The following is a 26,249-nucleotide window of genomic DNA, read 5'->3' as shown; positions in this document are numbered from 1 at the left end:
CTTAGCTGTACTTGACAGTGTTCATTAAATCTTACTCAGGCAGCGTATTAGCGTGCAGGCAAGACTTTTCAGTGGCCTATTATAGGCGAGTTAGTTGAATAAAGTGTATGGCAGTTGCACATGTTGGATGTTCCAACCGGGTTTTCCTTCGATCACTGCTAGTGTATCGAGCCAGTGTTCCGCTGTGTAGCGTGTAGCGAAACTCGAAAGTAACACTCCATTGACAGGAAATACAAGTCCAATTAATGCGCTATAGTAAACAACGGACACGTGCGTGCAAGTATTTTGGGAAGTTTTTGGCAGAACCTCCTCACTGACAGATAAAATTGAGATGGACAGAATATAGAATCATACTATGACTTGCCAAGGTATTTCTTTAAGTTTAGTTCAGTTATATAAGCATATCATGAAAGATCTATATCCTTCATAACCGCACATGAAGCACTTAGCACTATAGAGCGTTATATTTCTAACAAGGATTAGAAGCACTTGGAGTACTTAATCCAATACTGTCTATTAATAAGCGTTCGTGGTTGTTTCTAGAAGTACGCATAAAAGAGGCAGACTGGAACACTCTAATATTTTTAAAAAACTCTTTGTTGTAGTCTAACTACAAAGTAGGTTATCAAACATCTTCCTGAAGATGGGTCATTTAGCGTTCTCCGGCTACAGTTAGTATAGCTAGTTATATCAATTTTCGCTTTTGATGGATGTAAAAAAGGGAAAACATCGCAGTGTAAACAACTGACTGTTGACTCAACCAACCATACACAAGCACGTGGCTAACTGGCTTTTTAAACGAAAATGCCTTACACAAATGGGGGAAATGCTATGAGTAGAAAAATAAAAACACTCATACTCTAAGATAGTTCTTTTTGAATATATTAACTATGCGATTCCCTCACACTCTTTCCTTTTTGCACCGACACAAAAGTCATTAGCTATATACATGCGTTTGAGATATTATCTGGAATGGTAACAGACCTTACACAATTAACATCAGTGTTTAGAACAAACAACTCCACAGGAACCCCAGACTTGTCGTTCTTCTTCTCATTCATGTAGCCAGTTGTAATCGAGGCATTCTAATTGTTCACAGTAGGGCTCTAGTTACAGACACAAAGTGAAATGTCCCCACGTGCTCGGAAATCCGGAGTTCCAATAGGAAAAGCTGTTACCTAAAGGAAGTATTGTGTGAATACGTTTCCCTCGCGTACTAGCGTGGTTTAGGCTTTAAATGGTTTTTGCCTCAAGCTACAATTTTTCAATTTTTTTACACCCACTGTGACCACGCCAGTCAAGGCATTTGCCTTTCAATTGAAAGACTTCGAGTAGAACCTGAATCACTAGTCGGAAATTGAGATAATTGTAGTTATAAATGCAATTTGTTTAGGAAATATTTGAGTTTTTTATATGTATATTAGAGTAGCAAAATTTGCGCAGGGTCAGTTTAATTCGAAGATATTAATGATTACCTCGTTCTTTTAAACCATAAGAGAGGGATATGGTATTATTATATATAGTGAACATGATATAAGTTAAATTAAATGTAGCTAGTAAAAATCACTGATAGGTAAATATTGTGTTTTGACTCGATAGAACAGGTAGCATAAGCTAATGAACTCTACACTGCTGCATTTCAATAATTCGTCAGTCATCACAAAATCGCAACCTTATCGATAGCGTTATCATTGATGACTCCAGTCTACGGTCTGGTATGAAGCATTTTATCATCATATGCCTGAGATAGGCTTCCAATACCTTTAAAGCAGCTAAACTACAATGTACAACAGAGGAGAAGTGTCTAAATAATCCTTCAATATTAATATATTATTCATGGTAAAACTGTTTATACTCTCACAAACTCGAAGAAGTAGAACCAAAACAACGCGTTGGACAGCGAGTAAAGCAGTTGCAGAATTGTTTTTTGCTTTTAAAATGAAAGAAGTCGGTCGTATGGAGTCAGAAAGAGAAATAGCTCAACTGGTAAGTCATTGTCTTATTTTCAGGTAGAATGTTATTTCGCACTCGTTGATTATTTAAAGTTGATTTGTTGCCAACTTTTGTTACGTATCAATACGTATACTGTAAAGCGTAAAGCATGAAAACTTTTTAATGTATTCTATAAGTTTTAGTTTTGTGGTTTAAACTAATCTTTACTTAAGTTGTAAATTGAATTTCACCCAACCTCCTAATAAATTGTGTACAATTCTTTAGACTTATATTAAAGCAATCAAATGCATGCAAATATTCTGAAATACCTGCACGTTAGCTAAAATCTGAGGAACTTTTCAATATATATTGACCCATCCAAATACTCGCATTTGTGAAAAAAAAAATGACACCGTGATTGTGTGGTTTACGATGACTAATCTGACAAACTAATCATGTAATTTGTGTGTTGCCTTTTCATAATAGAGGAAACGAAATCAGACCAAGAGTCCCGTAAAAGAGAATGTGAGAAAGTTCGAGGGAAAATCTGAAAGTCCAGTGCAAGAAAATGTAAGGAAATTTAACTCCCGAAGTCCTGCATCAGATATTTCGCGAGGCAAATCCCCAAACCCCAGCAACCAGCGTCCAAATACGTTGTACAATCCCACCCGGAGTAAATCTCCCGGAGGAGTTTCATCCCCAATGCGAAGTAAATCCCCTGGAGTTCAGAGCACACAAAGTGTATCCCCCGGGCTTCCTTCTCCTGTGCGAAGCAAATCTCCGGGAATCTCTTCACCACTTCGAAGTAAATCTCCCAGGCTTCCTTCTCCTCTGCGTAGCAAATCTCCTGGAATTCAGAGCCCTCAGGCCCAAAGCAAGTCTCCGGGGTTCTCTTCTCCCGTACGAAGTAAGTCACCTCTTGTTAATACTCAGACTAGAAGTGAATCTCCTGTTCGAGGTGGTCCAAAACGAAGCAAATCACCTGGTGTCGACCCGTATGCCCGGAGTAAGTCCCCTGGTGTGAATTCCAAACATGCGAAGTCTCCGTTATCAAAAAGTCCTACTCGAAGCCAATCGCCAGGAATGATCGGCCAATCGCCTGCTTCCTCCCCGACAAAATCCCTGAGTCCTTCCAAATGGAAAAAGAGTGATAATGGTTGGACGAAGGAAAGTCCCATTGTTGCAGAAACTGTTGACAACTATGTTTACGAGAGCGTACCAAATGTTGAAACAACGCCTATGGTTGGTGACGCTGACCTTTCGTGGTACTTTGATAATATTGAGTTAGTCACCGATACCAAAGCGAAGGAGACTTATTCAGCCGTACAAGATGACGTCTGGTCGGGAATTGAAAGTCCTGGAAATTCGCCACAGCGCGAGCAAAGGTTCCGAAATTCTCTGAACTACAACATCTCCGCGTGGGATGACGAGGATAACGAAGACAGACCAAAAAAGGCAGATGAATTTATTCAACGTTTGTGCGACCAGGTAAGAAACTCTTTTTGCTAAATCGTTATGCTATGAATGGTATTATATTCTACGAATAGTATTATATGAATCGTACTTTATCCTATGAATGGTATTATATTTTGTGAATGGTACTTTATCTATGAATAGTATTATAGTTTTTTTATGGCTAATCCTAGGCTAAATTTATCAATGCTGACCATTGTTATGAAACTTAGGTAAGGAATCATGTGGAGTATATGTGTGGAATGGACTTCATCAAGTACAAAGCTCTCTCTTACAAGGTCCGAGTTGCCGGCGCTGAAGGAATATTTTACTATATCAAGGTAGAGCCCTATGGCTCTGTAAGAGTCAGATGGTTTATTTTCTACTGTTGACTTATGCAAGCCTCCTATATGCATTGACTTTAAGACAGTTATCTTTAAGACAAACGACAAGCAATATCATATTCTCCTTTCATTTGTGTTGTCGACTCTCATAGCAGTACCTGTTCCTCATTTATATGAAGAGTAATTACATAAAATCATCATTTAGGACTGGTTTTCATTCACGCGTAATTGCCGAGAACAATTAAGTCATTTTCACCGATAAAGAATAGTCTAGAGTAGGAAAATTTGTCTTTAATTTTTTTCATTCATATCAGTCATTATTGACTGACACATGCACCAGCATAGCAATTTGATTCAAACACATCAACCACCTTGATATCTTCACGATAACTTTGACGAAATGTCAGTCAAATCCTCGAGCTTCATGCATATGTGCTTGAAAATAATTTCGTCGTTTAATTTTAACTTTGTTTTCTTTAACAGGTTAACGTATGGCAGGATTATTGCCTTCATTTGCGAATTTTCAGTCATAAAAATGAATTGAAGGCTGTCCCAACTTTACAAGCCATTCTTGAGCGTGCTCAACCAGACAACGGAAACATCGAGTTCTTTTAAAATTCAAATTTCAAAAAATCGTTTGTAGAATTTCTTTTGACTCATGTGACAGAAAAAAGTCAAGTGGTAAATGCCAGCCACTCTTCAATTAAGAACGCTTTTATTACTTGTGTTGTATATAATTATGATTTTATTGGCTAATTGAAACAACATTTATTTAACAACAGTCTATAAGACTGTCTCGCTAATGTGAAAATCTATTTACATAGGCATCATTTGGCGAAATTGCGTCCGTGTTCAAAATTATATCGCCAAAGTTATTTAATATAAACAAATACTATTGTATACATAAACCAGACCAGCTAGTATTATTAATAACCTTGTGTTGTGTGTATTTCATTTACCAAAACCCTTAGAAGTAATTTAATGCTTTTTGCGGTCCTTGGTTAGCAAGTACTGCCTCCAACGTCGACTCTTCACCTCTGTAACTGAACGGACGATGAATCCTTAAGTGCACGCACTGTTTACTCGAAATGCTCGCCTATAAACGACAGAAAATATCGCAGGAGATTTTTAAATGTATATGAGGCAATGCATCTCTCCACTTTAAAATTTATATCAACCTTCTTTTCATCACTTTTGTATCCTAGACTTTCTTAAAACCTTTGCTAGTTCGAGCGATTTTTCACAGCGATTTTCTCCTCCTGGTGTATGCTAGCGAGTACATTTGACACATTAGCTTACCAAACTTCGCCAAGATTATACAACTGTGTACATATTTCACTCAATAACATGCGCTAGAAAAAGGGAAGCCTCGACATTATATATACCTTTATATAGAAGTGTATTCCAGAGTGAACAACCTGTACAGCAAAGGTCTCTGCCTGGATATCGTCAATTCGCGTTTTGATTCTTCTTGCGACCTCATCTTTAAACTAAAGTAGTAAATCATTTGCTAAACATGAACATCTATATCATATTCTGTCACTCATGCACCGTTAGACCGTTAGATTAGTATAAGTTTGTGAGCAGAATATATGTATGTTCTCTTTTTCCTTTTAAAATGAATTCCAACATTTTCTCATATAAACTCATACAGTTTAAAACTCACATCATCGCACATCTCCTGAACCTCTTCATCAGCATCATGAACGGACGGTGTTTCCGAGTCTTTTCCAGAGGCCAAGTCGATATTACGACACACGATGTACCAAACCACCGGTTGCCCGTTCCACTCTATGTCACTGTATTTTAAAGGCATATTTCGTTACCGCTGCTTGGATATATTTTGTGGAAAAACTTTCTTGTGCCGAACAAGAGGGAAGGCGGGGATGTTATATGTAATGCGCTATAGTCAACAAAAATAGACGGTGCAGGCAAGCTGAATCAACAAGGCCTCGGCTTTATGCAAATTTTATTCTTAAAATGCGTTTTCTATTATCAATTTGCAGCCATAGCAGCAAACATAATATTGTTCTTTAAAATAATTTGCATAAACCGAGTTTTGTGAAACACCTGCCGCGGTTGAAAACCTATTGTTAGACAATTTAAACGGCAAACCTCATATCGTATCCTTCAGCCAACTATAATTTACCTGAATGAAGTTCGGACAATTTTGTCCATGAGAATTGAAGCATTAATATGTGCTGAACTTTCGAAAACCTGCAGGGTTTGCTTTTAAATATGATTTAAGTTTGCGGTTAGCATTTCCGGTTTCTATTAAGTCGTTAATTCCCAAAAAATTGTAGCATGTTCCAACAGTCTTTGGTATAATGGTTTAACCTTTAATGCTATAGTATACTTGCACAAAGATAATTTGAATACACACAGCCTGATTGGACTCTCTGGTTCATTTAGGCATAAAGGTGTTTATCCTACGCCGCTGGCATTAAATACCTGACACTGAATTGGCATTTTGTATGTTTAATTACAAATACTGAAATGAAAGACCCAGATCTAAATGCTACTAATCAAAACCACGATGCATACACGCGACATATATAAAGCATATAAAGACGTAAAATAGTATGTCAATATATGAGCAATTATTATAATCAACCCTATACAGTCACATCACTCACATCAACTCTCACATCCGAGAGAGTTTGTCAAGCAGTGTCCCCTTCCCCTACATTCTAGTTTCTTTGAATTAGACAGGTTTATTGAATTTTTCTATTAATGATATTCGTAGAAGAATGAACCTTGTGTCCATCTTAAGATGCGATGATGGCGTTTACTGTGCTAGCATCGTAGCCCATTTGCCGTAAGAACACCATCATAGTGTAGAAGGCGTCACAACCAGCATTATGGAGATGACTGTCCTCGTAGTCGAGATTGTACGTTCTCAACAGGTTTGACAAACCGCGCATGAAATACTTATTGCTTTCTTTCAAACTTTCCTTGTAGGTCTCCACGACTTGTGTGTCGAACATTGCCTTACCAAGAACGCTCAAATCCACGCCTATATCTTTGAGGTAAGCATCGTCGTGTTTCACTGAATGACCAAGAATGTAATCACAACCGATTATATCTTCGCGAAACCTTTAAATATGGATAAATACATGACGATGATAGTACTTAATAAAATAAATATTATAGAACAAAAAACTTCTATAATAACACTATCTTGCCAACGTAAGGTTTTGTTCATTCAATGATTGAGTTTTTTTTATTTATAATTCATTGATGTCTGCTTGTGGAATATAAGAAAGCAAATCAAGAAATATTTTGTCTGAAATAATGGGATATTATCCTATTAACGACATGCTATATCACGGTTTAGCGTCAAATGTGGTATAACAACTGCCTAAAATAGACAAAACACCTCTCGACGTTTCGACCTGAGGGCCTTCGTCAACTCTCCTGACGAAGGCCCTCAGGTCGAAACATCGAGAAGTGTTTTGTCTATTTTTGGCAGTTTTTATACCACAAGTGGTTTGAAGACGCTGCCACGCTGCACCCTGGTAATATTGGAACGTATCTATATCACGGTTTATTCTATATATACCTTTGAACAGCAGCTTCCATCGACATAGTTTCCGAAACACCAAACTTAAATCCATATCTATTATCCGGAACATTATCTTTATTCTTGTAGTGAAGATTTTCTTCAATTATTAGATGCTTTCGACTCGTTACGTTCATGCTAGGAAGATTGCCTTCATTGGGATAGCGTGTTGGTGAGAAACGAACAATGACATAACCGATCTCGAGCATTTTTGAGTGATCATGTTCGTATACCTCGATGTCAAATGCCAGGATTTCACTTTCATGTTGATTTCTTTGATTAAATTCATTTCTCACTGTTGTAAAGTGTTTTTTCGCTACAGCGTGCTTATTCTTTATGATTGGTTTGTTGAGTTCAGGCAAAGTCTTTTCCCGAAGTTGTCTGAATTGATGGGCGTTTCTAAACGATTTTATTTCTCTACCTCCTCCGTCAAGCAATTCCTGCGTTTGAGCGTCTGGTAACTCTATTCTGAACTTCCTTTCCAATTTTCGCTTAATTTCTGAACTTTGGGTTGTTGTTATACACGCATAGAAAATTTCGTCGTAAAGCTGTGCTATAGTGAAAGAAAATCTAGGATTGTTCCCAACGAAATGATTTAAATACGTTTTAACATTTGTGCCCGCATCTTCTGATAATTTAAAAGCTGAATAGATCCAATAGCCTCGCATCTTTTCCCAGCCGACCATGACTTCTTCCCTAAGAAAAAACAATTTAACTTAATTTAACGGTATAAGTAAGTCACAACCATGATAACTATTATGTGGTCATATACCTTTTATGAGTAGAATGAGCCATTTTTGATTTGTCTGTTTACGTCGTTTTCCAAGAAGTATATATCGAACGAGAATGCAGTTCCTATTATTCAGCGACTATAAATTCACTTTTTGGCATAGAAGATAATGCTATTCTGAATTTTTAATCATCGGCTTTAACACGTCGTCTTGGTAACACTAGAAAATTGCATGGAATTCATAATTATTGCACCAAATAAGGTTACCTTGTGAATAAACAACGTTTTATTTCGGTTGTTTGTGGTTTTAGTGCTAGTTGCCGTTTTATACACACAACTGAAACACATTTTCCTGGGTATTACGAAACATAACATAAATATAGCGTATTTTCGCTGCTCCGTATATTTTGTTCGAGAAATGAAAACCGGTTTTCTTCTTCAAGTGTCAGGAAGGGCAGGGCTTCCATAATTTATTTATATATTGCTTTCCTCGCACAGGGGTGGGATTGCTGGGCAGAAAGAAACAAAGAACTTTTGAAAAGAATGTATAATTTATGCAATTAATAATGACCCCCTCCCCCATAGTGGAGCATTTTTCTAAGGAAATTTCCTTAGAAATGAAAACCCTGAGGAAGGGTTTCGGGAATTTTAGTACATACAGTATACCTGTACTAAAATTCATACACCTGTAAGAGTTTACGCCTTAAACACGAATGTATGTTGAAACTTGCGGTAAAAGGTTAGACAAAACGTCGAAGTTCTCACTTTCGTCGACGTTCGCGAGGTGTTCCACTTTTACTTCATGTATATGATATACCTTTTACTTGGAGAGAAAGCCATCTGTATTTAAACAGATCTGTCAACAATAATTTAAATTCCAAAAATGCCTTTGCTAAGAAAGAAAATTTAGGAATTTATGGAAGAAATTTACCGTTTACCAGCTTCGTTAAACTTTTGATTTACACCCGCTGACGATCTATAACAAAAGTGAACTAAATGTAGCTAGGTAAAAACGACGCATATGCGCATATATTTACACAAAAGGCCTATAGAACTACATATCGAATGCCTTCTTCGCAGGGGGCGAAGGTCTTTATGTTGATTGTCTTAAGAAAATGCTTTCCTGGTCAAAAATATTCGCTCTTTACTGTTTTCAAGCCACAGTTAATTCCTTTTTAAAACTTATCGATGTTCGGCATATAAAACTGAGCCTGCTACGATCGCACGCAGGGATATGTATAGCTACACCACAGTCTTTTATTACAAGCGTGGCAGCTTCTTGAAATTATAACCACAACACAGACAAGTCAGCTCAGGAACTTCTATTTAAACTTGATTACGTACAGTTTTATACGTGCACATTTGTACGACGAATATTTTACATTATATTTATGATAGGAAGATATCTATATTATGAACATATGATGTACCTTTGACTCGAATCCTCGTCACCCAATTTCTAGAAATTACAGCATAATTGTCTGAAATTTTATCAAAATACTTGAATGTTCGGCTTCAGTTATCCGTCACTAATTTTATAGCCCTCTTGTTTTGAACAGAACGATTAATAATGCAAACAATACATAGCAGGGGGCATTAAGCAGCTTAAATTAGAATTGTTGACAAAATTCACTTAAACCAAAACAAAATATTTCATTCATATGGAATCGTTTGAAAAGTCATAGTCGCGCTGCTCGAAACAATTTCGTTAAATGCTTATTATTTTCAAACACAAAAATGGCTAATATATTGTCTTTCTGCTTTCGTAGTGCATGTTATTATGTGTTTGTTGATCGTATTATTCTATGCATATTTGACTTAGAACATGTTTAAACATGTTCCTTTTTATGATTAAATACATCCACTTTAAGGGCAAGTTCTACGACTCATGCATAGCAATTGCATGCACATACTTTATAGATAGTGACAGTATAGAACCTTTTTCGGTGCAATGGTATGTCATTATTACCTTTCAAAATCGTACTTTTTCTTTGGACTTCCCACTTTGTACATTTATATAGTGTTTACACCGCAAAAGATCTTCCCGGATCCAATTCCCATTAATTAACCATATTGTAACCATATCGTTAACAAACTGCATGGGGGTAAAAGAAATATAAAACGCCGTATAATACAGATGATGCAATCATGCGTTGTGCACTGTTTTAGGAAACCACACTTCACTTGTTCATTTTTATTCGTTATTGAGAATAATTCTAATAACAATCTTTTTTATCTCAAAGTATTTAAGGTGAATTAGTTAATTTTGAGCTCTTCATTGAAAATCTAGGTCGCAAGGTGTCAATGTACTAACCCAAGGATAAGCAATTAAGAGATTAAATATTTACTATGTACGTATTCTATAATTGAACATTGATTGAAGTCTTTCTAGGGCTCAGGTATATAAACTGGGGTGAAATTTCTCTTCAGTTTAACAAATTGTTTAAATTATAAATTCTCTTCAATTAATTTATAAAAAAAATGCTATTGCATATACTTTGTGATGAAAACAGCAAGCAAGCTTCCACTATTTTCTTTTTATACTTTAAGATTGGATTAGTTAGCACAACACGAACACATCCTTTCCTGACTTGTTCTTCTTTGGTATGCGCCACTGGAACAAGACCTCCTTTGAGCTTTTCACTCGGTTAATCTGAGTGGCTCCACTGACGAAATGACCACGCACTTCTTCATTTGTCAGATTAATCATATTATTTAATTCGTTCATGCCGGTCATCCTTGAAAGGTCGATTTTGATGATAGATAATGGTCCACCTGGCCTTGGTATGACATTCTTTGGTTCTTCCTTGGTTTTAGATGCCCACTCCTTGGCTACATCATAAAAGGCAGTTGTGGATATAAATCGTGTAGCATTTTTGGTGCCGCTGTGGATGTGCTGATTAACTGTTCGTTTCGCATCATCTGTACCAGGCTGCGCTTTGCAAAGAATATCCTTATTAGTATCCTGATCAGGTCTACACACACGATACAATATTGTGGCTGGACTAAGACCTTTCAGACCGTAAAAGTCTTCATCTGTTTTTTTGCCAATAGTAAGCCTTGATGCTTTTTCTGTTATTTCATCGATTCCAGCCATTCTTCACCTCAGTTGCAAGATGATAGTAGCAAGTATTTTGTTCTTAATAAGAATCTGCAATCGATAAGATGCAATGTGTATGTCGACTTGATACTGCTTAAGACAGTCAAATCTAGGAGTCTTCGACTAGGGAGAGTCCTAAGAGTCTGAGCTAAGATTGACTGTACATATTCGCTCAAATTGCCATAGATTGTCATATTTAACATTTTAGCGGGCCCACACAGACAGGCCCACACACACAGGACGCGAATTGGCAACGCGGCGCGAATTTTTAACGTTTCTTCTTTTTCAAAATAAAATAAATTCTAATCTATTATAATATTCTTGTATATTATATAACAATAATACATTTTGACTGCTGTCGCGTCGCGTTGCCGCATCGCGTCCGGTCTATGTCGGCCTTTAGTCTAACAGCAGCGATTCATTCGAAGTCTTGTAAGACGTATTTTATTTTGAAATCGATTTTCCGCAGCGATCTTGCAGATATGATAAGTATTTTACACTTTCAATTTTGATTTTTGATCTAGCTCTGGTTAAAACCTTTCAACAGTATCTATGACCATTAAAATTTTGTGAACAAAGTTATGTTTACCTTTTGAAAATGTACAAATTTCTTTGCAGTCTGTTGACTGTAACTTGAACTAACTTCCCTTCGGCTTCGTGCCGAAATGTCTACACTCGTGACACATTCATATAAATTGCATTTCCGCGAAAGCGTTCTTCTTATTATTAAATGTTCGAGAAACCTGAGTTGAGAACGAAACCAGTCGATTTTTGACTTCACAGCGTTCTTGGCACGAAATGCTGGGGAAACCTGACACCGCTTGCCGTATATTGAGCACAGCAGTGAGCGTCTAAAACGATTTTTGACTTTACAGCTACTTTTAACTTAAGGTTTGTATGATTGTCATATCTAATAAAGTCAATCTGTGGGTTTTTGTATACATCACTTTAGTATCATGATTCAATGTGATTTTGGCAACAATCCCATCTCGTCGGACAAACGTTTATTATGGGGATGAGTTTAAATTTATATTTTCTTTGTGCTTTTATACCAGACAAAGCTTATAGGGTTAATTTCAATGCGAGTGATGTAGTTAACTAATGATATCCTCCAAATCATGTCAATATGTACGCATTTCACGCCGTTTAGTATTATAAGTTGCAAGGAGCAAACACTCTCATGACGGTAAGCGTGTGTGCATGCACGTGACCTAGCCTTTGAACTCTGAAAGGTCTCAAGCAAATTATTCATTTTGTAATTACACGAACGAATCGATTATGCTTGCTAAGCATTAGAATGCGGTTCAAACGTATTATTATTGAATATTTAGAACTATATTAAGTGGTGCAATAGCGACACTTTATGACATTTAATCAACTCGGGGCTCTTCTTCGTATTCAAAGAAATCTCATAAACATTCAAATACATCGTTCTCAAGATCACCGCGTTGCTCGACCTATTTCCAATATGGCCGACCAAAATGGCCCTATCACTTTCAATTCTCGATCAAAGGCTCCTTATAATCAATTATCGAATTTCTACGAGGCGAAAATTGAAATGCCCGAAGGAGTGTTCGCCTCGGTCGAACATTATTTTCACGCGACGAAGTTTATCGATAAAGATCATCCAAGATTTGAAATTCATGGAGATCTCGGCGAGCAAAGTCACGAGTCTGGCAGTTGGAAGCCAAGTGTCTCCAAAGGACGATTTATCAAGTCCGCAGGTGGGAAGGATGGTACCAAGAAATATGCATTGACGTTGCGAACTGGTGGACTGGAACGAATGTGGGCAAAACAGAAAATGAAAGAAGGTAAATATAGGATTTCAAATTAACTTTCATGCCAAAATATACCAAAAAATAGCAACTACGTAAAAGTTTAGAATAAGATTTAATCGGGCTGCGATTGACATGATGATGTTAAGGTCTGTTCTCATACGATCCTGTTTTGTCGGATCCAATTCGCTTCTGACGTATGGAATATAGTCTGTTATTGATTAAAGCAGCACTGCATTGCCTTTAGTTGATTTGCTGCCCATATATATTACGAGTCAACAAACTATAAAACATCCTTCAGAAGTGAATTGAGTCCGATTAAATTGGATCGTGTGAACAGATCTATGAACAGACGACCATGTATGTTAACGAAAAATGTTATTTTCTCAAGGTTTGCGAAAGAAATTCAAAGCCGAGCCATTCAGGGAGTTACTTTTGAAAACGGGCAGACGCGTGTTGGTGCACACACCCATGAGGGGGAAAACAGATTTCTGGAGTGGAAGAGTGGACAAGAAAGATGGACAAAAAATCGTAGGAGAAAATAATATGGGGAAATTATTGATGGAAGTACGGGAGGAGTTGAATGAAATATGAAGCAGACGTTGTTGAAGAATACTGCAGACTTGTGAGCCAGAAAGCTTGGAAAGAAAAGTGAAAGATGAAATAAGAAATGAGAGAGATCTGAAGAGAGTTTGAGAAGTGAAGCAGACGTTGGAGTTGAAGAAAATACTGCAGACATTGTGAGCCAGAAAAGTTTGGAAAAGAAAAGTGAAAAGAGAGGATGGAATGAAACATAGGGAAGTTAAAGAAATCTAAAGAGAGTTTAAAAAGTAAAGCAGACGTTGGAGTTGAAGAAAATACTGCAGACATTGTGAGCCAGAAAAGTTTGGAAAAGAAAAGTGAAAAGAAGAAGGATGGAATGAAACATAGGGAAGTTAAAGAAAAATCTAAAGAGAGTTTGAAAAGTAAAGCAGACGTTGGAGTTGAAGAAAATACTGCAGACATTGTGAGTCAGAAAAGTTTGGAAAAGAAAAGTGAAAAGAGAAGGATGGAATGAAACATAGGGAAGTTAAAGAAAAATCTAAAGAGAGTTTGGAAAGTAAAGCAGACGTTGGAGTTGAAGAAAATACTGCAGACATTGTGAGTCAGAAAAGTTTGGAAAAGAAAAGTGAAAAGAAGAAGGATGGAATGAAACATAGGGAAGTTAAAGAAAAATCTAAAGAGAGTTTGGAAAGTAAAGCAGACGTTGGAGTTGAAGAAAATACTGCAGACATTGTGAGTCAGAAAAGTTTGGAAAAGAAAAGTGAAAAGAGCAAAGATGTAGTGAAACATAAGAAAATTGGAGAGAAATGTAAAGAGAGTTTGGAAAGTAAAGCAGACGTTGGAGTTGAAGAAAATACTGCAGACATTGTGAGCCAGAAAAGTTTGGAAAAGAAAAGTGAAAAGAAGAAGGATGGAATGAAACATAGGGAAGTTAAAGAAAAATCTAAAGAGAGTTTAAAAAGTAAAGCAGACGTTGGAGTTGAAGAAAATACTGCAGACATTGTGAGTCAGAAAAGTTTGGAAAAGAAAAGTGAAAAGAAGAAGGATGGAATGAAACATGGGGAAGTTAAAGAAAAATCTAAAGAGAGTTTGGAAAGTAAAGCAGACGTTGGAGTTGAAGAAAATACTGCAGACATTGTGAGTCAGAAAAGTTTGGAAAAGAAAAGTGAAAAGAGGAAGGATGGAATGAAACATAGGGAAGTTAAAGAAAAATCTAAAGAGAGTTTGGAAAGTAAAGCAGACGTTGGAGTTGAAGAAAATACTGCAGACATTGTGAGTCAGAAAAGTTTGGAAAAGAAAAGTGAAAAGAAGAAGGATGGAATGAAACATAGGGAAGTTAAAGAAAAATCTAAAGAGAGTTTGGAAAGTAAAGCAGACGTTGGAGTTGAAGAAAATACTGCAGACATTGTGAGTCAGAAAAGTTTGGAAAAGAAAAGTGAAAAGAAGAAGGATGGAATAAACATAGGGAAGTTAAAGAAAAATCTAAAGAGAGTTTGGAAAGTAAAGCAGACGTTGGAGTTGAAGAAAATACTGCAGACATTGTGAGTCAGAAAAGTTTGGAAAAGAAAAGTGAAAAGAAGAAGGATGGAATAAACATAGGGAAGTTAAAGAAAAATCTAAAGAGAGTTTGAAAAGTAAAGCAGACGTTGGAGTTGAAGAAAATACTGCAGACATTGTGAGTCAGAAAAGTTTGGAAAAGAAAAGTGAAAAGAAGAAGGATGGAATGAAACATAGGGAAGTTAAAGAAAAATCTAAAGAGAGTTTGGAAAGTAAGCAGACGTTGGAGTTGAAGAAAATACTGCAGACATTGTGAGTCAGAAAAGTTTGGAAAAGAAAAGTGAAAAGAAGAAGGATGGAATGAAACATAGGGAAGTTAAAGAAAAATCTAAAGAGAGTTTGAAAAGTAAAGCAGACGTTGGAGTTGAAGAAAATACTGCAGACATTGTGAGTCAGAAAAGTTTGGAAAAGAAAAGTGAAAAGAAGAAGGATGGAATGAAACATAGGGAAGTTAAAGAAAAATCTAAAGAGAGTTTGGAAAGTAAAGCAGACGTTGGAGTTGAAGAAAATACTGCAAACATTGTGAGTCAGAAAAGTTTGGAAAAGAAAAGTGAAAAGAGGAAGGATGGAATGAAACATAGGGAAGTTAAAGAAAAATCTAAAGAGAGTTTGAAAAGTAAAGCAGACGTTGGAGTTGAAGAAAATACTGCAGACATTGTGAGTCAGAAAAGTTTGGAAAAGAAAAGTGAAAAGAAGAAGGATGGAATGAAACATAGGGAAGTTAAAGAAAAATCTAAAGAGAGTTTGGAAAGTAAAGCAGACGTTGGAGTTGAAGAAAATACTGCAGACATTGTGAGTCAGAAAAGTTTGGAAAAGAAAGTGAAGAAGAAGGATGGAATGAAACATAGGGAAGTTAAAGAAAAATCTAAAGAGAGTTTGAAAGTAAAGCAGACGTTGGAGTTGAAGAAAATACTGCAACATTGTGAGTCAGAAAGTTTGGAAAAGAAAAGTGAAAAGAGGAGGAATGAAACATAGGGAAGTTAAAGAAAAATCTAAAGAGAGTTTGGAAAGTAAAGCAGACGTTGGAGTTGAAGAAAATACTGCAGACATTGTGAGTCAGAAAAGTTTGGAAAAGAAAAGTAAAAAGAGGAAACATGTAGAAGATTCTGACAGTAAAGGTCCCAATGTGAAGCGTAACAAGGTTGAAAAAACCCCTAAAGACAGTATGGAAAGTAAAGTCGAGGAAAAAAGGAGTGGTGAGGGAAAAAATACAGGCGGGCCAAGCGGCGACAACATTCAAAGCAAGAAAAGAAATCGTGTTGGTATCAAGGGAGATGGTGAAATTAGCACTTGTCTTGCGAAGGGTAGTGTAGGGATAATGGGTGGAAAGAGGAGACGTGAGAAGGATGAGAAGGGTGATAGTGAATGTGAAGGTCCAGAAATCAAGCGGAGCAAAATTGAAAAGGAATCCAAAGAAGATTTTGAGAATACAAAAGACGGCGACAATAAAAGTGATGACGTAAACACGCAAGATACAAAGGAATAGACCATCTGATTTTACGTAACACGTTCATTCCTGAACTTGATGCTTTCAGAGCGTAAATTTTTCATTACATCTGACAGTTTATAGCCGGTGAAATTTAGTAGCCGGCGAAGTGATAGTTTTACAAATCGTCCTGCTAAATGCCTAAATATATCTGACGTAAGGATTGCATCAATATGTCAGAATTAGGATTTAATTGCTTTCATATGTGTTATGATAACTTTATTTGTAAAATTGTATGTATTTGTAATAAATAATTGAATGAAGATATAGAATAGTACTAGTGTGTCTATCATTCGAGTATGTTATGAAACCTGACACTCTATAAACCTTCCAGCACCATAAAAGCAGAAGCTATCCCCACATGCTCCACTTGTTACCATTATAGCAGAGAAAATGCTCGAAGTAAAGACAATTGAAATTGCGAGCATTCTAACAGGTAAAAAGGTTTTACCGGTCGTAAAACCTCACGTTAACACGACAGTTCACAGACCGTCGATACACCGATTACCCATCACATGTTAACAGACCGTCGATAGACCATCACAACAGTGAGTAAATCGATTAAAAATACATCGAGGTCTTTCTAAATTGGTGATAAGCACGGTCACAATTATACCTACAGTACTTCGAGGCAAATCTGGGCAACCTCTTGTCAAAATCGCCGGAATATGTCGTCATTGGCCGCGCGTGGAAGAACGGTTATTCGTAGTAGCTTACTCGTTGCTTAGAAACTTCGGCATATTTAATCTCATCTTAGTCTATACTTATCTTTCATATTATTCCCAAGTTGTGTAAACATATTTTCAGCTGTCGTCGGTTATTTGCGATGAGGCACAGTTCATTAAATGAATATGTATTGTCATGCTGACTTTGTCCACCAAGAAAAATCCTTGGAACGATGATGAGACGTGACCTAGTGCCGAATCCTGTAACTCGACCGGCACTATTAGTATAAATAATTGTATGTTTCCAACTGCTCGAAGTTACTGGATTAGATTTTGATTTCTCTCTGACAGCGATTTGTTGTGATAAACTGCGGACCCTGGGGTGAGGTTAGATTTCATGAAAATATTGCAGGAACGCCTATTGACCAAGTCGTCTCGTTTCCTAAATTTCCGTCAGCTTCTGGTCGAAAAGATCTTCCCAAAAGCCTGGAACGACGAAGGTTTATTATCATCAACGTTCTATCCAAATACGTCTGACTACGAGTGACAATTGGAACACGTGAAATAAATGACATGACGTATGCCACACATGCTTCATTTCATTTAATTGTCAAAAATTTCATCATTAGATGAAATAATGCTGTTCCTTCTATGTTAATATTTACACATTCACGCGAAGACGATGGGAACCTTGTGTTGACAATACAAAACAAATATTTTCTTTCTCTACAGCATTCTACGATATCTTTCCATCCCATCTTCTCCTCCCTTGCGATGACAAACAGAGTTTGAAAAAAAATCCTTGTAATACCCAGAAAAGATTGTATGCTATGTTAAACACTTGAAATATGAATTCCCTCGAGCGAGATTATTAAAAAAGTAGCAACCTGTTGGAACCGTCCAATAGGAATTAGCGAGGTAATTAGTTTTATACGAATCATGTTTGTGTGTGAATTAATGATGAGTGTACACTAGCAGGGGGTAGCGTAATGTTTTGGCCTTCGAACCTTGGATGTTGTACTTCACAACGAGAAACGATGTGGATGGACAGGTATTTGATGGCTTGACCGCATTGGAAAAGTAAAGGATGAAAGTAATCTCTCGTTAGCCTGAAATGGAGACGCTTGTGGGATCACCCTTTGGTTGAAATTAAGGAAAAAGAACTTTGTATTTGAAATACAGACAGCATGAAAGATTGCTAGGATGATAGGAACAAGGGAGACATATGTAGTCCTTATCTATGTTATTTTATGTCTTCATAACGGAGAATCGCAGAAAAACTCATCACCTCAATACTGTCCGTATTTTCAGAATCGCGCGCCAAGTCCACAGCCCTCGCTAGAGAACTGTACTTGGTATAAACAGAAGGCATGTTGCCTCAATGAAGAACTGTCTATTATATTCTCAAATCTCTTGCCTATGGCCGGAGCAGATGGAGATTGCCTTGAGGCGTTGAATCACTTATATTGTTACGTATGCTCTCCGGACCAGAGCAGCTTCTTTAAACGAGATGTATTGACCGTGTGCGAGGAATCGTGCAATGTACTTCACGTGAAATGCGCAAACGCACTCCTAAAAGGTGTTCCCTGGCGCGAATTGTATGCAAACGGCACCGAGTTTTGCGCGGCGCGGAAGTTTTACACAGAAAAGGCAAATTCAGGAAAGTGTTTTGACTTCACTAAACTACTTAAGAGCTTTGCTGTGTCTGCGCAGGGATCTGTCATATTATTATGGTGCGGTTTGCTATTTTTAGTGATACAAGGCTACCTGTATGGAACCATACCGTCTATGTTTTAGTCAACTATCTTATGTCTCCAGGAGTTAAAAAATCTAAAAATCTCTGCGAACTGAGACATGTGTAAAATTCTATCAAGATCCTGTCAATATTCAGTACGGAAGTAAAGGTTATTTATAATGGATAAAAGATGGGCAACATGTAATATTATAAAGACCCAAAACATATATACTGTTAGTGAAAGTTACGACAATATACTTATGACAATAACGAGAAACGTAAAATCAATAGTTTGGAAATCATCAGTCGGGTTTGTTTCCTATGTTGTTTTGACGGGCGAAAGTCGTCGGAACGTGCGAGTTGTTTTGATAGCATCACGTGAAATACCATCGCCATGGCAGGCATAACATGCGTAACTGTCTTAAGGTGGCTCTAGGACTTGGAACGTCATACTTTGCTATTTCCGATTGAAAAATCTTATGGTGGTTAATCTTCCGGGCGCAAGCTATAGACTGTAGTAACTGTCGATACATTTTGCGAAACAACTATATTTTCTTAAAGATGTACAATATTCTGATAAACAATCATTCAATGTAGATAGTGGTTGAGTAATTTTTAGAGAATTTAACGACGTTTACAGCGCACGAAATAACGAACAACTTGTAACAAGATAATTAAACTAAATAAGCGCTTACTGCTATCTTTCTCGTTTCAATTCACATTTTAGTTGTCATTTGATAGTTATTAGATCATTTATATTAAAACCTAAACAATCACGCACTCCACAGAGTTACAAATAAAATAATCATCCATATTTGTTTGCTTGTACTTACAAAACTCGCAACATTTTCGTTCAATTTTAGAGTGTAACAACCCTTTTGTATGTCATTTTTCTCCGCCACTATAAACTTTCTTGCCCTGCAAAATTCTGCGCCAGTTTTGTACAATTTTCGCACAACATATCCTTTCCATACTGCGTCCTTGCAAGAGGAATACCATTCATCACAAAACTCTTCGCAAACAGTGAGCGTTTCATCTTCGTAAAACGTATCTTGGTTTGGCGCGCAAACATAACACATTAGATAACTTGTATGTTTCAAGCACGCTGGACTTGCAGCTTTTAATGGTGTAGTAATCGCCGAGAATATCTCGTTCAGTTCGTGATTCAAACAGCATGAATTATCCCGGAACCATGTGCAATTCTCGAGGTTATTCTGCGGAGATGGTGCTCTGTTTTTAAAGTATGGACAGTAATGTTGAGACGCACATTTGGCTATGGTTGAAATGGCCAAAACGTGCAATAAAACTATATAAAGGCAGCTTAATAATCTCGATTTCATCGTCGTCAGATGAAAGTTCAAGGTCGGTGATAACTTATGGACCAAGTGGTTTTAGATTACATAATCCAGATTATTGCGATTTGATGCTCTGCGCAAATTGCGCCACTGTTGGCGGTCGTGCGTAAAGTATTGCGCTGCTGTTAATTAATTGTAGAAATACAGCCTATATCCAGTTCCACCTCATTTAACTGCAAAAAAAGTTCAGCCTGGACGAAAACTTATAATGCGGTGTTGTGATAGGTACAAATGTTATGCACTGCAAATTATGCTAATACATTTGCAGAAAATGTGATAATAATAAAAATTGTGAAAGTAAAAATTTCCCAATATTTCAAAGCAATCAGCTAAGATATATAACACAAACCACAAAAATTGACAATAGTTCTGGCCTTAATTTTTTAAATATCCAAAGTTTAGTACATGCACTACAAATTTCCCTAGCAATTTAAATAAGGATTTTAAAGATTCCTATAGTTCATCATGCAACTGATTTACACCATATCGGTTGATGAGATCTTCAACAGTCTTCCAGTTCACTAATTTCCACCAAGCATCCAGATAGTCGCGTCGTTTGTTGCGGTGTTTAAGGTAGTATGCATGCTCCCAGACATCAACCAACAAAATAGGAAACAAACCATTTGAAAAGGGGGTATCTTGGTTACCCAAGGAGTACAGGGTGATGTGCCTGGGTAGTTTTGGATCCACACAGATCCACAGGTTTCCAGAACCGAACAGGTCCAAGGCTTCGTGGATGATCCATCTTCGTAAACGATCTGGGGTCTCAAATGTATTGTAAATAAGCTGTTGGGTTACAGGACCAGGTTCACGTTCTTCGCCTGTTGGATTTGGTGTCAATGTTGCCCAGTATAATGCATGGTTGAAGTACCTTAATGTGGACAGTGGATGGTCAGAGCAAGATAATGGTTTAAGCTGAGCTAAACTGGCAAACTATATGATCTGTCTGAAATCAGATTGTGATGATACTGCGGCTGGATTAGAAAGGGTAGTAAAACCACTGGTCCATTCAACAAATACCTACCCGCCTCCAACATTCTTAACATGATGCTGATATTTAGCTGGAACTTCATCAATATGCTTTAATATTTCTACAATTGACTTTGACGCAAGCTCTTTACCTTCTTCCTACAAAGAGTGAGACTTGGTTAATGTTTATTTTGGACTGCTTGGCATATTTACACCTAGTGCATTACTTGATGAGGGGCAAAGAGGGTGAACTCACAGAGCCTGACAGAGGTGTCTGAGCAGGAGACAAATGTTGGTCATCTCATACACCGAAATTTTATGTTAACACTGAGTTCTAATTCTAGCATTATTTTTATTGCTATGTCATCATTGCGTCTACTAACAAGATATCACAGAAAAGCGCAAAGTGAATGAAGATTCAAAGATGACGCATCACTTGTCTGACAATAGCACCATTGTTGTTTATATTATTCAACAAACCTGATCAATCATGCGATAAAAATATTGATTCAACTGAATTCCTCAAAAGCGCAAACGGTTTCATCAAATACCCTTCGTTCTTGGTACTTACGCTTGAGTTTCTCCATACTTTAAGAACGTGGTTCAACTGTTGCGTGTACGCCTCGTGATGGCGCAAATAATGCACCCTAACCGTCTCTTCATCAATAAAGGGCTCCAAATCGCTGTAGTTGTAAGGGAGCTTTGGTAAACTGTACTCTTCGCGCTCTTGAAATGCTTCTTCGTATGGTGGTACAGGTTCCACATATTTTGCAACCGTTAGAGCTGCATAGAGTAAAATAAATGCAAGAGATATTTTCTCCATTTTTGCCCCTCAAAAGAGAACACCAGCGCTGTGACTCCAGTCAGCAAATTCACACTTCAACAGTAATGAGATCAGTGATAGTTGTGATCAGTGACGTGAATTCCTTCTTACTTGTGTTGAAATTCCTTAGCTTTCATTTAATGAAATTGTTAGAAATTGGAAGTATTTTACAAAATTCTTGGTGTTAAGGATGAATAGTTCAAGATGATGCAGTAATAGTGCGTCACTGTTCCTGCACGTGTTTTCAAGCGCTCTTGTCAGGGAGCGTTACTTCAAGTAGTCTGAGCTCTGAAGTTTTAAATCTTTGGACGACGTTTATACTGCTGGAGGAAGGTGATTTGTCCTTGACTTTGTTCTTATTTATCCCTATATTGTCATCCCATGCTACTCTGGAATAAAAGCCTTTTATCTACTGGCTGCATCAATGTAAAAATATCAAAACGTAAGACAAGCGGTCATGATCGTATCCCCTTGGTCATTTTTTATCACAACACTTCGATGAACCAACAATTCTAATTTATTTCCCCATTACAATCATATATTCCATTAAATTTTAAATTTCACATTGATATTGTTGTTACCACGCAGATTACCAGAAATAACTAACTAAATATTCTTAAAACGTTATTGTAAGCCAATGTAAGACTACTAACTAAATTACTAATGACCTCATTAGGGACGATATCATATGAATCTTCTTCTGTGTCTGTGAAGTGTTTCTCATCAATGAAGAGCGTGATGATATTTCTCTGGAATCACATCTAACAATCCTTAAAGAAATGTGAAAGAAAAATATATTAAGCTTCCTTGTACTCCCAGTTCCAGCTCTTAAGTTACTTTATAACAAGTTGAAGAAGGCACCTTTCTGACGCAGCCACTCCTTATTAAACAAACGAGCATAGTAGCGCTGAAAAAAAAGAAAATGTTGCCGAAAAAATTTTTTTCAAACGGTAGAGTTGTTTCTGCCGCCGTGGGAATTGGGTCCAATCAGATTTCAAAAGTTACTTACTTCGCCCGTATCACACAAGCATGTAGTTATCGTGTGCCCTGGGCCGAGTTGTTTGGCAACCTAATACGAAACGGAAAAATATTTCACTTTATCTATGTCCTAGTTGTAATACAGATTGGTGAAAGATGATTCGACTCTCAGGTACAATTCCTCCCTTGCAAACCGTCATCAACTCTCATTCTTGTTTAACCAGAGAATGAGAGACCATGAAACTCTCACTCGCTAACTCTCACCTCTACAGCTGCGGTCAAATTTAATCCACTTGAAGCACCAACGAAAAATCCCTCTTCGTGGAGCAAATAAAATACCTGAAAAGTTCAAATTCACAATGTCCATGAGTTTTAAAAATTCGAGAACCATTCTTGGCCCAATCAGAAGGGGTACCTCGAAAACACTGAATGAGACTTTGCCTCGAAATCATTACATAGAAATCTATCATACCATCTTAACCGAGTCTTCGTCGGGGACGTGCAGAGCATCATCAATAATTCCTTCTTCAAAAGCACCCTTAAGATTCTCAGTTACCCTTCCTTGCCCAATTCCTAGATGTACAGTTAAGTTGGTTAAAAATTGAGGATTACTTTTACAATATGCAAAACTCAGATTTAGAAAATCCAAAGTTTATAATCATTTCAACCTTCTGTTATCGAATCATTGCCAGTTCTTTCTAATTTTCCATCTTTCACATATTTATACAAGACACTACCCTAAAAGAAGCATGGTTATGAAACTGGACCAGTGGAAAATGTTGACCAGGCTAGAAAAGGTCTCTTCAGTTAATACCGGAGGATCGGCTATGATCACTTTCACTCCAGGCTTTTGTTTTTTCAAAAATAAACCAGAACCTAAAAATTCAACAATTATATGATTGAAGAGGTAAACTCCAGGAACCATTAATTACAGAAAGCAAACTTAAAGGACACCATCAATGATAGTTTCCCAGAAATGTTACGGTTTCTGGAATTTTGAAAGCCAGAGAACCTTGCTTTTCATTTAGAAAACAAGGAGATATCCTTTGACTAGTCTACCTGCCAGTGTTCCTCCAGTTCCAGTCGAGAATGTGATTGCGTCTACTTCGCCTTGTGTTTGTTCCCAAATCTCAGGACCCGTCGTCTCAAAATGCGCTCTCCTGTTAGCCGTATTATCAAACTGTACTTAATGAAAGTAGATGTTGTAGGTCAGAGAAAATGTGAGTGGTATTACAAGTCGTGATAAAACCAAGTGGAAATCACAAAACCTGGTTAGTCCATATTGCGTTGTCTAATTCCTTTGCACATCTCATTGCCTAGTTGAGATATAGAAGCAGCCTATAGGTAGCTGTAAAATGGTTTTGTGAAGAAACCGCCAAAGATATATCCAAACCTGGTGGTTATAATTGTTCGGGTCGTCATATGGTACCGCAGGTACTGGTCTGACATCAGCACCTAGAACTCGCAACATGTCTATTTTCTCCTGTAATGTGTGTAAGCATCATGTGAGTTTGAATGTTTTCAGGTGAAAAACATGAGACAGAAACATGTTAACCTTGGATTGTGTATCAGGCATGTAGATGATGCATTTGTATCCAGATGATAAGCACATGTGGGCCAGACCAATACCTTGATAAAGTTGAAATTGAGCGATAGTGAGAGAGGAATAAACAAAGTAGGAATATAAAAAATCCTGCACAATTGAGAAACTTGTGTTGAAAACCATGAAACTCTCTCTATGCATTGAAAACGTAGCTGGATTTTTGAATAGAAATGGCACAATTGCCTTCAGAGTGGTGCTCACCAGTGTTTCCTGCAGTCCCCTCCACAACAGTACCTCCTGGTTTTAGTAATCCTGTGGTGTGGAAATTTTGTACAAGAGAGAATTATCCTAAACGAACTCAATCTGGATAGATTCCATATCTTGTACATTTCGTACAAGTCACTTAGTTGAATGCTGTTGTATTTGTGTTAGATCAGGTAGAAAAGTGAATCATAGCAACAGTAAAATGATATGATCTGTATTCATCTCTACTAAAATAATGATTAACAAATAATTTTCACAACCTTTTTCTTCTGCATCTTTAATTAAATACAAGGCTGCTCTATCTTTCACGGATCCACCTGGATTTAGGAATTCTGCTTTTGCTGTTATGTTACAGCCTATGGAAAGTACAATGTAACTCTCATTTAGTAATTATTATTTCAATCACAAGTATGTAGAGCAATAGAGATATGTTTCATGCAAAATTTTTGACACAGCACATGCCTGTTGCTTCACTGAGTTTGTTAAGTCTAATCAGTGGAGTCCTGAAAATATAATATTAGCATGTGGTAGTATGTACTATTTGGAGGAAGAGAATTAAAATGCATGGCATTGCATAATTATTTTCTTTGTGAGTACGTTGAACACATCTGGTACAATAATTTGTACTCACTATAGCACTGTAGATCCTGGCTGGAAAGATAATTTCATATCTATGTTCTTGTGCAAGGTTGCAAGGAAAATCCACTTACCATCCTACTGTCCCTTTGAAGCCATCACAAGTCCTATCCTGTGACATGATGATGAATAAGTCAAAAAATTCATTAACAGCGCTTGGCACGACTGTTACAGGCTCGAAATCGATTTTCAATAGGTATAGGTGGTGTGCATGTTTCGCCATGTTGGATGATTAGGATTTTCCTCTTTTGTAATTCAAATTTCAACTAACATGGCGAAAATGTCTTTGTCTTATAAGTCCCATAAGAATAGTTGCACACCACCTATAGTTCAATCTATTGTGACAGTAATATATATATATTACTCAGCATCAAATGAGAATGTCCGGGCTGCATTGCGGCAATAGAATAGTTAAAGATTATATTGTATTCAATAATTAACACCATGTTGTCATCAAATTACAAACGATTATTGTTACTAATTCTTAATTTCTTATTATTATGAATGATGACGTCAGCAAATTTGTCCACATGGTAAATATTTATAGTAAATACAAAATTGCGTTGTTCACTTGAGTAAACATACACAATGAACTTACTCCATGAAGCGACCGGGCGTTAAAAATCCGCAGTAATTGCACAAATCGACCCCTCATTAAAGTGGAACCCATAATTGGTACCATTTTCGAAGTCTGGTACGTGCCGTGTACCATTTATTTAGTACCCGGCGAATTTTTTGGCGGCTTGGAGCCGACGTCAAAATCAAGTCATGCGAAAATGCGAATCTTCGTCTACGTAAAC

General features: G+C 37.1%; 7 protein-coding genes across 10 annotated transcripts; 3 read left to right on the top strand and 4 right to left on the bottom strand.

The window, feature by feature from the left end:
* Positions 1-350: 350 nt before the first annotated feature.
* LOC114525725 (neurofilament heavy polypeptide-like) lies at positions 351-4,441 on the top strand. Its single transcript, XM_028547143.1, has 5 exons — positions 351-368; positions 1,872-1,986; positions 2,419-3,420; positions 3,618-3,725; positions 4,212-4,441. Exons 2-5 carry the CDS (start codon positions 1,939-1,941, stop codon positions 4,341-4,343), a joined length of 1,290 nt encoding a protein of 429 aa, XP_028402944.1. The 5' UTR covers positions 351-368; positions 1,872-1,938; the 3' UTR covers positions 4,344-4,441.
* A 205-nt stretch (positions 4,442-4,646) lies between these two features.
* Positions 4,647-5,672, bottom strand: LOC114525726 (cystatin-B-like). Its single transcript, XM_028547145.1, has 3 exons — positions 5,395-5,672; positions 5,114-5,218; positions 4,647-4,824 (listed from the first exon to the last, which is right to left on the bottom strand). The coding sequence occupies exons 1-3, from the start codon at positions 5,542-5,544 to the stop codon at positions 4,696-4,698; spliced, it is 384 nt and encodes a 127-aa protein (XP_028402946.1). The 5' UTR covers positions 5,545-5,672; the 3' UTR covers positions 4,647-4,695.
* A 266-nt stretch (positions 5,673-5,938) lies between these two features.
* Positions 5,939-11,930, bottom strand: LOC114525709 (uncharacterized protein YDR514C-like). 4 transcript variants are annotated; one of them, XM_028547123.1, is made up of 8 exons: positions 11,710-11,930; positions 10,518-11,171; positions 9,990-10,115; positions 9,451-9,479; positions 8,952-8,996; positions 8,063-8,240; positions 7,291-7,986; positions 5,939-6,824 (listed from the first exon to the last, which is right to left on the bottom strand). In XM_028547123.1, exons 6-8 carry the CDS (start codon positions 8,083-8,085, stop codon positions 6,497-6,499), a joined length of 1,047 nt encoding a protein of 348 aa, XP_028402924.1. In that variant the 5' UTR covers positions 8,086-8,240; positions 8,952-8,996; positions 9,451-9,479; positions 9,990-10,115; positions 10,518-11,171; positions 11,710-11,930; the 3' UTR covers positions 5,939-6,496. The 4 variants fall into 4 exon arrangements, with proteins under 4 accessions (XP_028402924.1, XP_028402923.1, XP_028402925.1 ...); XM_028547122.1 differs by lacking the exons at positions 10,518-11,171; positions 11,710-11,930 and having other exon boundaries at positions 9,451-9,501; positions 9,990-10,005; XM_028547124.1 differs by lacking the exons at positions 9,990-10,115; positions 10,518-11,171; positions 11,710-11,930 and having other exon boundaries at positions 8,959-8,996; positions 9,451-9,591.
* Positions 11,931-12,322: 392 nt separating this feature from the next.
* On the top strand, positions 12,323-13,494 carry LOC114525710 (N-glycosidase YbiA-like). Its single transcript, XM_028547126.1, has 2 exons — positions 12,323-12,931; positions 13,287-13,494. The coding sequence occupies exons 1-2, from the start codon at positions 12,484-12,486 to the stop codon at positions 13,487-13,489; spliced, it is 651 nt and encodes a 216-aa protein (XP_028402927.1). The 5' UTR covers positions 12,323-12,483; the 3' UTR covers positions 13,490-13,494.
* A 454-nt stretch (positions 13,495-13,948) lies between these two features.
* Positions 13,949-14,983, top strand: LOC114525609 (HMG domain-containing protein 4-like). Its single transcript, XM_028546997.1, has one exon. The coding sequence runs from the start codon at positions 13,949-13,951 to the stop codon at positions 14,981-14,983; it is 1,035 nt and encodes a 344-aa protein (XP_028402798.1).
* A 5,429-nt stretch (positions 14,984-20,412) lies between these two features.
* LOC114525741 (superoxide dismutase [Mn/Fe]-like) lies at positions 20,413-22,102 on the bottom strand. Its single transcript, XM_028547160.1, has 3 exons — positions 21,777-22,102; positions 21,261-21,364; positions 20,413-21,107 (listed from the first exon to the last, which is right to left on the bottom strand). Exons 1-3 carry the CDS (start codon positions 22,026-22,028, stop codon positions 20,690-20,692), a joined length of 774 nt encoding a protein of 257 aa, XP_028402961.1. The 5' UTR covers positions 22,029-22,102; the 3' UTR covers positions 20,413-20,689.
* A 360-nt stretch (positions 22,103-22,462) lies between these two features.
* LOC114525835 (cysteine synthase 1-like) lies at positions 22,463-26,238 on the bottom strand. Its single transcript, XM_028547280.1, has 16 exons — positions 26,048-26,238; positions 25,524-25,561; positions 25,276-25,316; positions 25,074-25,169; positions 24,811-24,861; positions 24,562-24,635; positions 24,400-24,489; positions 24,275-24,322; positions 24,066-24,186; positions 23,821-23,882; positions 23,675-23,744; positions 23,479-23,579; positions 23,271-23,345; positions 23,038-23,097; positions 22,890-22,935; positions 22,463-22,798 (listed from the first exon to the last, which is right to left on the bottom strand). The coding sequence occupies exons 1-16, from the start codon at positions 26,159-26,161 to the stop codon at positions 22,752-22,754; spliced, it is 1,134 nt and encodes a 377-aa protein (XP_028403081.1). The 5' UTR covers positions 26,162-26,238; the 3' UTR covers positions 22,463-22,751.
* Positions 26,239-26,249: the final 11 nt, after the last annotated feature.

This window comes from Dendronephthya gigantea, unplaced genomic scaffold, assembly GCF_004324835.1.
Source record: "Dendronephthya gigantea isolate DGI-Jeju-01 unplaced genomic scaffold, DenGig_1.0 000035F, whole genome shotgun sequence".
NCBI classification, from domain to species: domain Eukaryota; kingdom Metazoa; phylum Cnidaria; class Anthozoa; order Malacalcyonacea; family Nephtheidae; genus Dendronephthya; species Dendronephthya gigantea.
Note: the sequence above shows the minus strand (reverse complement) of the source record. Positions and strands in the feature narration are given on the sequence as shown.

What these genes read in the sequence shown, in the direction of transcription:
- LOC114525725 (XM_028547143.1), top strand. Translation starts at nt 1,939, where the DNA reads ATGAAAGAAGTCGGTCGTATGGAGTCAGAAAGAGAAATAGCTCAACTG. An exon ending in AAAGAGAAATAGCTCAACTG is followed by an intron (nt 1,987 to 2,418) that starts GTAAGTCATTGT and finishes TTTTCATAATAG; the next exon opens with AGGAAACGAAATCAGACCAA. An exon ending in TTCAACGTTTGTGCGACCAG is followed by an intron (nt 3,421 to 3,617) that starts GTAAGAAACTCT and finishes TATGAAACTTAG; the next exon opens with GTAAGGAATCATGTGGAGTA.
- LOC114525726 (XM_028547145.1), bottom strand. Translation starts at nt 5,544, where the DNA reads ATGCCTTTAAAATACAGTGACATAGAGTGGAACGGGCAACCGGTGGTT. An exon ending in TTCAGGAGATGTGCGATGAT is followed by an intron (nt 5,219 to 5,394) that starts GTGAGTTTTAAA and finishes TTACTACTTTAG; the next exon opens with TTTAAAGATGAGGTCGCAAG. An exon ending in GAATACACTTCTATATAAAG is followed by an intron (nt 4,825 to 5,113) that starts GTATATATAATG and finishes TGTCGTTTATAG; the next exon opens with GCGAGCATTTCGAGTAAACA.
- LOC114525709 (XM_028547123.1), bottom strand. Translation starts at nt 8,085, where the DNA reads ATGGCTCATTCTACTCATAAAAG. An exon ending in GCTCATTCTACTCATAAAAG is followed by an intron (nt 7,987 to 8,062) that starts GTATATGACCAC and finishes GTTTTTTCTTAG; the next exon opens with GGAAGAAGTCATGGTCGGCT. An exon ending in ATGGAAGCTGCTGTTCAAAG is followed by an intron (nt 6,825 to 7,290) that starts GTATATATAGAA and finishes CCATATTTAAAG; the next exon opens with GTTTCGCGAAGATATAATCG.
- LOC114525710 (XM_028547126.1), top strand. Translation starts at nt 12,484, where the DNA reads ATGACATTTAATCAACTCGGGGCTCTTCTTCGTATTCAAAGAAATCTC. An exon ending in AAAACAGAAAATGAAAGAAG is followed by an intron (nt 12,932 to 13,286) that starts GTAAATATAGGA and finishes TATTTTCTCAAG; the next exon opens with GTTTGCGAAAGAAATTCAAA.
- LOC114525609 (XM_028546997.1), top strand. Translation starts at nt 13,949, where the DNA reads ATGAAACATAGGGAAGTTAAAGAAAAATCTAAAGAGAGTTTGGAAAGT.
- LOC114525741 (XM_028547160.1), bottom strand. Translation starts at nt 22,028, where the DNA reads ATGGAGAAAATATCTCTTGCATTTATTTTACTCTATGCAGCTCTAACG. An exon ending in AAGTATGGAGAAACTCAAGC is followed by an intron (nt 21,365 to 21,776) that starts GTAAGTACCAAG and finishes CACTCTTTGTAG; the next exon opens with GAAGAAGGTAAAGAGCTTGC. An exon ending in GTTAAGAATGTTGGAGGCGG is followed by an intron (nt 21,108 to 21,260) that starts GTAGGTATTTGT and finishes GTCCACATTAAG; the next exon opens with GTACTTCAACCATGCATTAT.
- LOC114525835 (XM_028547280.1), bottom strand. Translation starts at nt 26,161, where the DNA reads ATGGTACACGGCACGTACCAGACTTCGAAAATGGTACCAATTATGGGT. An exon ending in TTCAAAGGGACAGTAGGATG is followed by an intron (nt 25,317 to 25,523) that starts GTAAGTGGATTT and finishes TTATATTTTCAG; the next exon opens with GACTCCACTGATTAGACTTA. An exon ending in ATTTGACCGCAGCTGTAGAG is followed by an intron (nt 23,098 to 23,270) that starts GTGAGAGTTAGC and finishes GTTTCGTATTAG; the next exon opens with GTTGCCAAACAACTCGGCCC.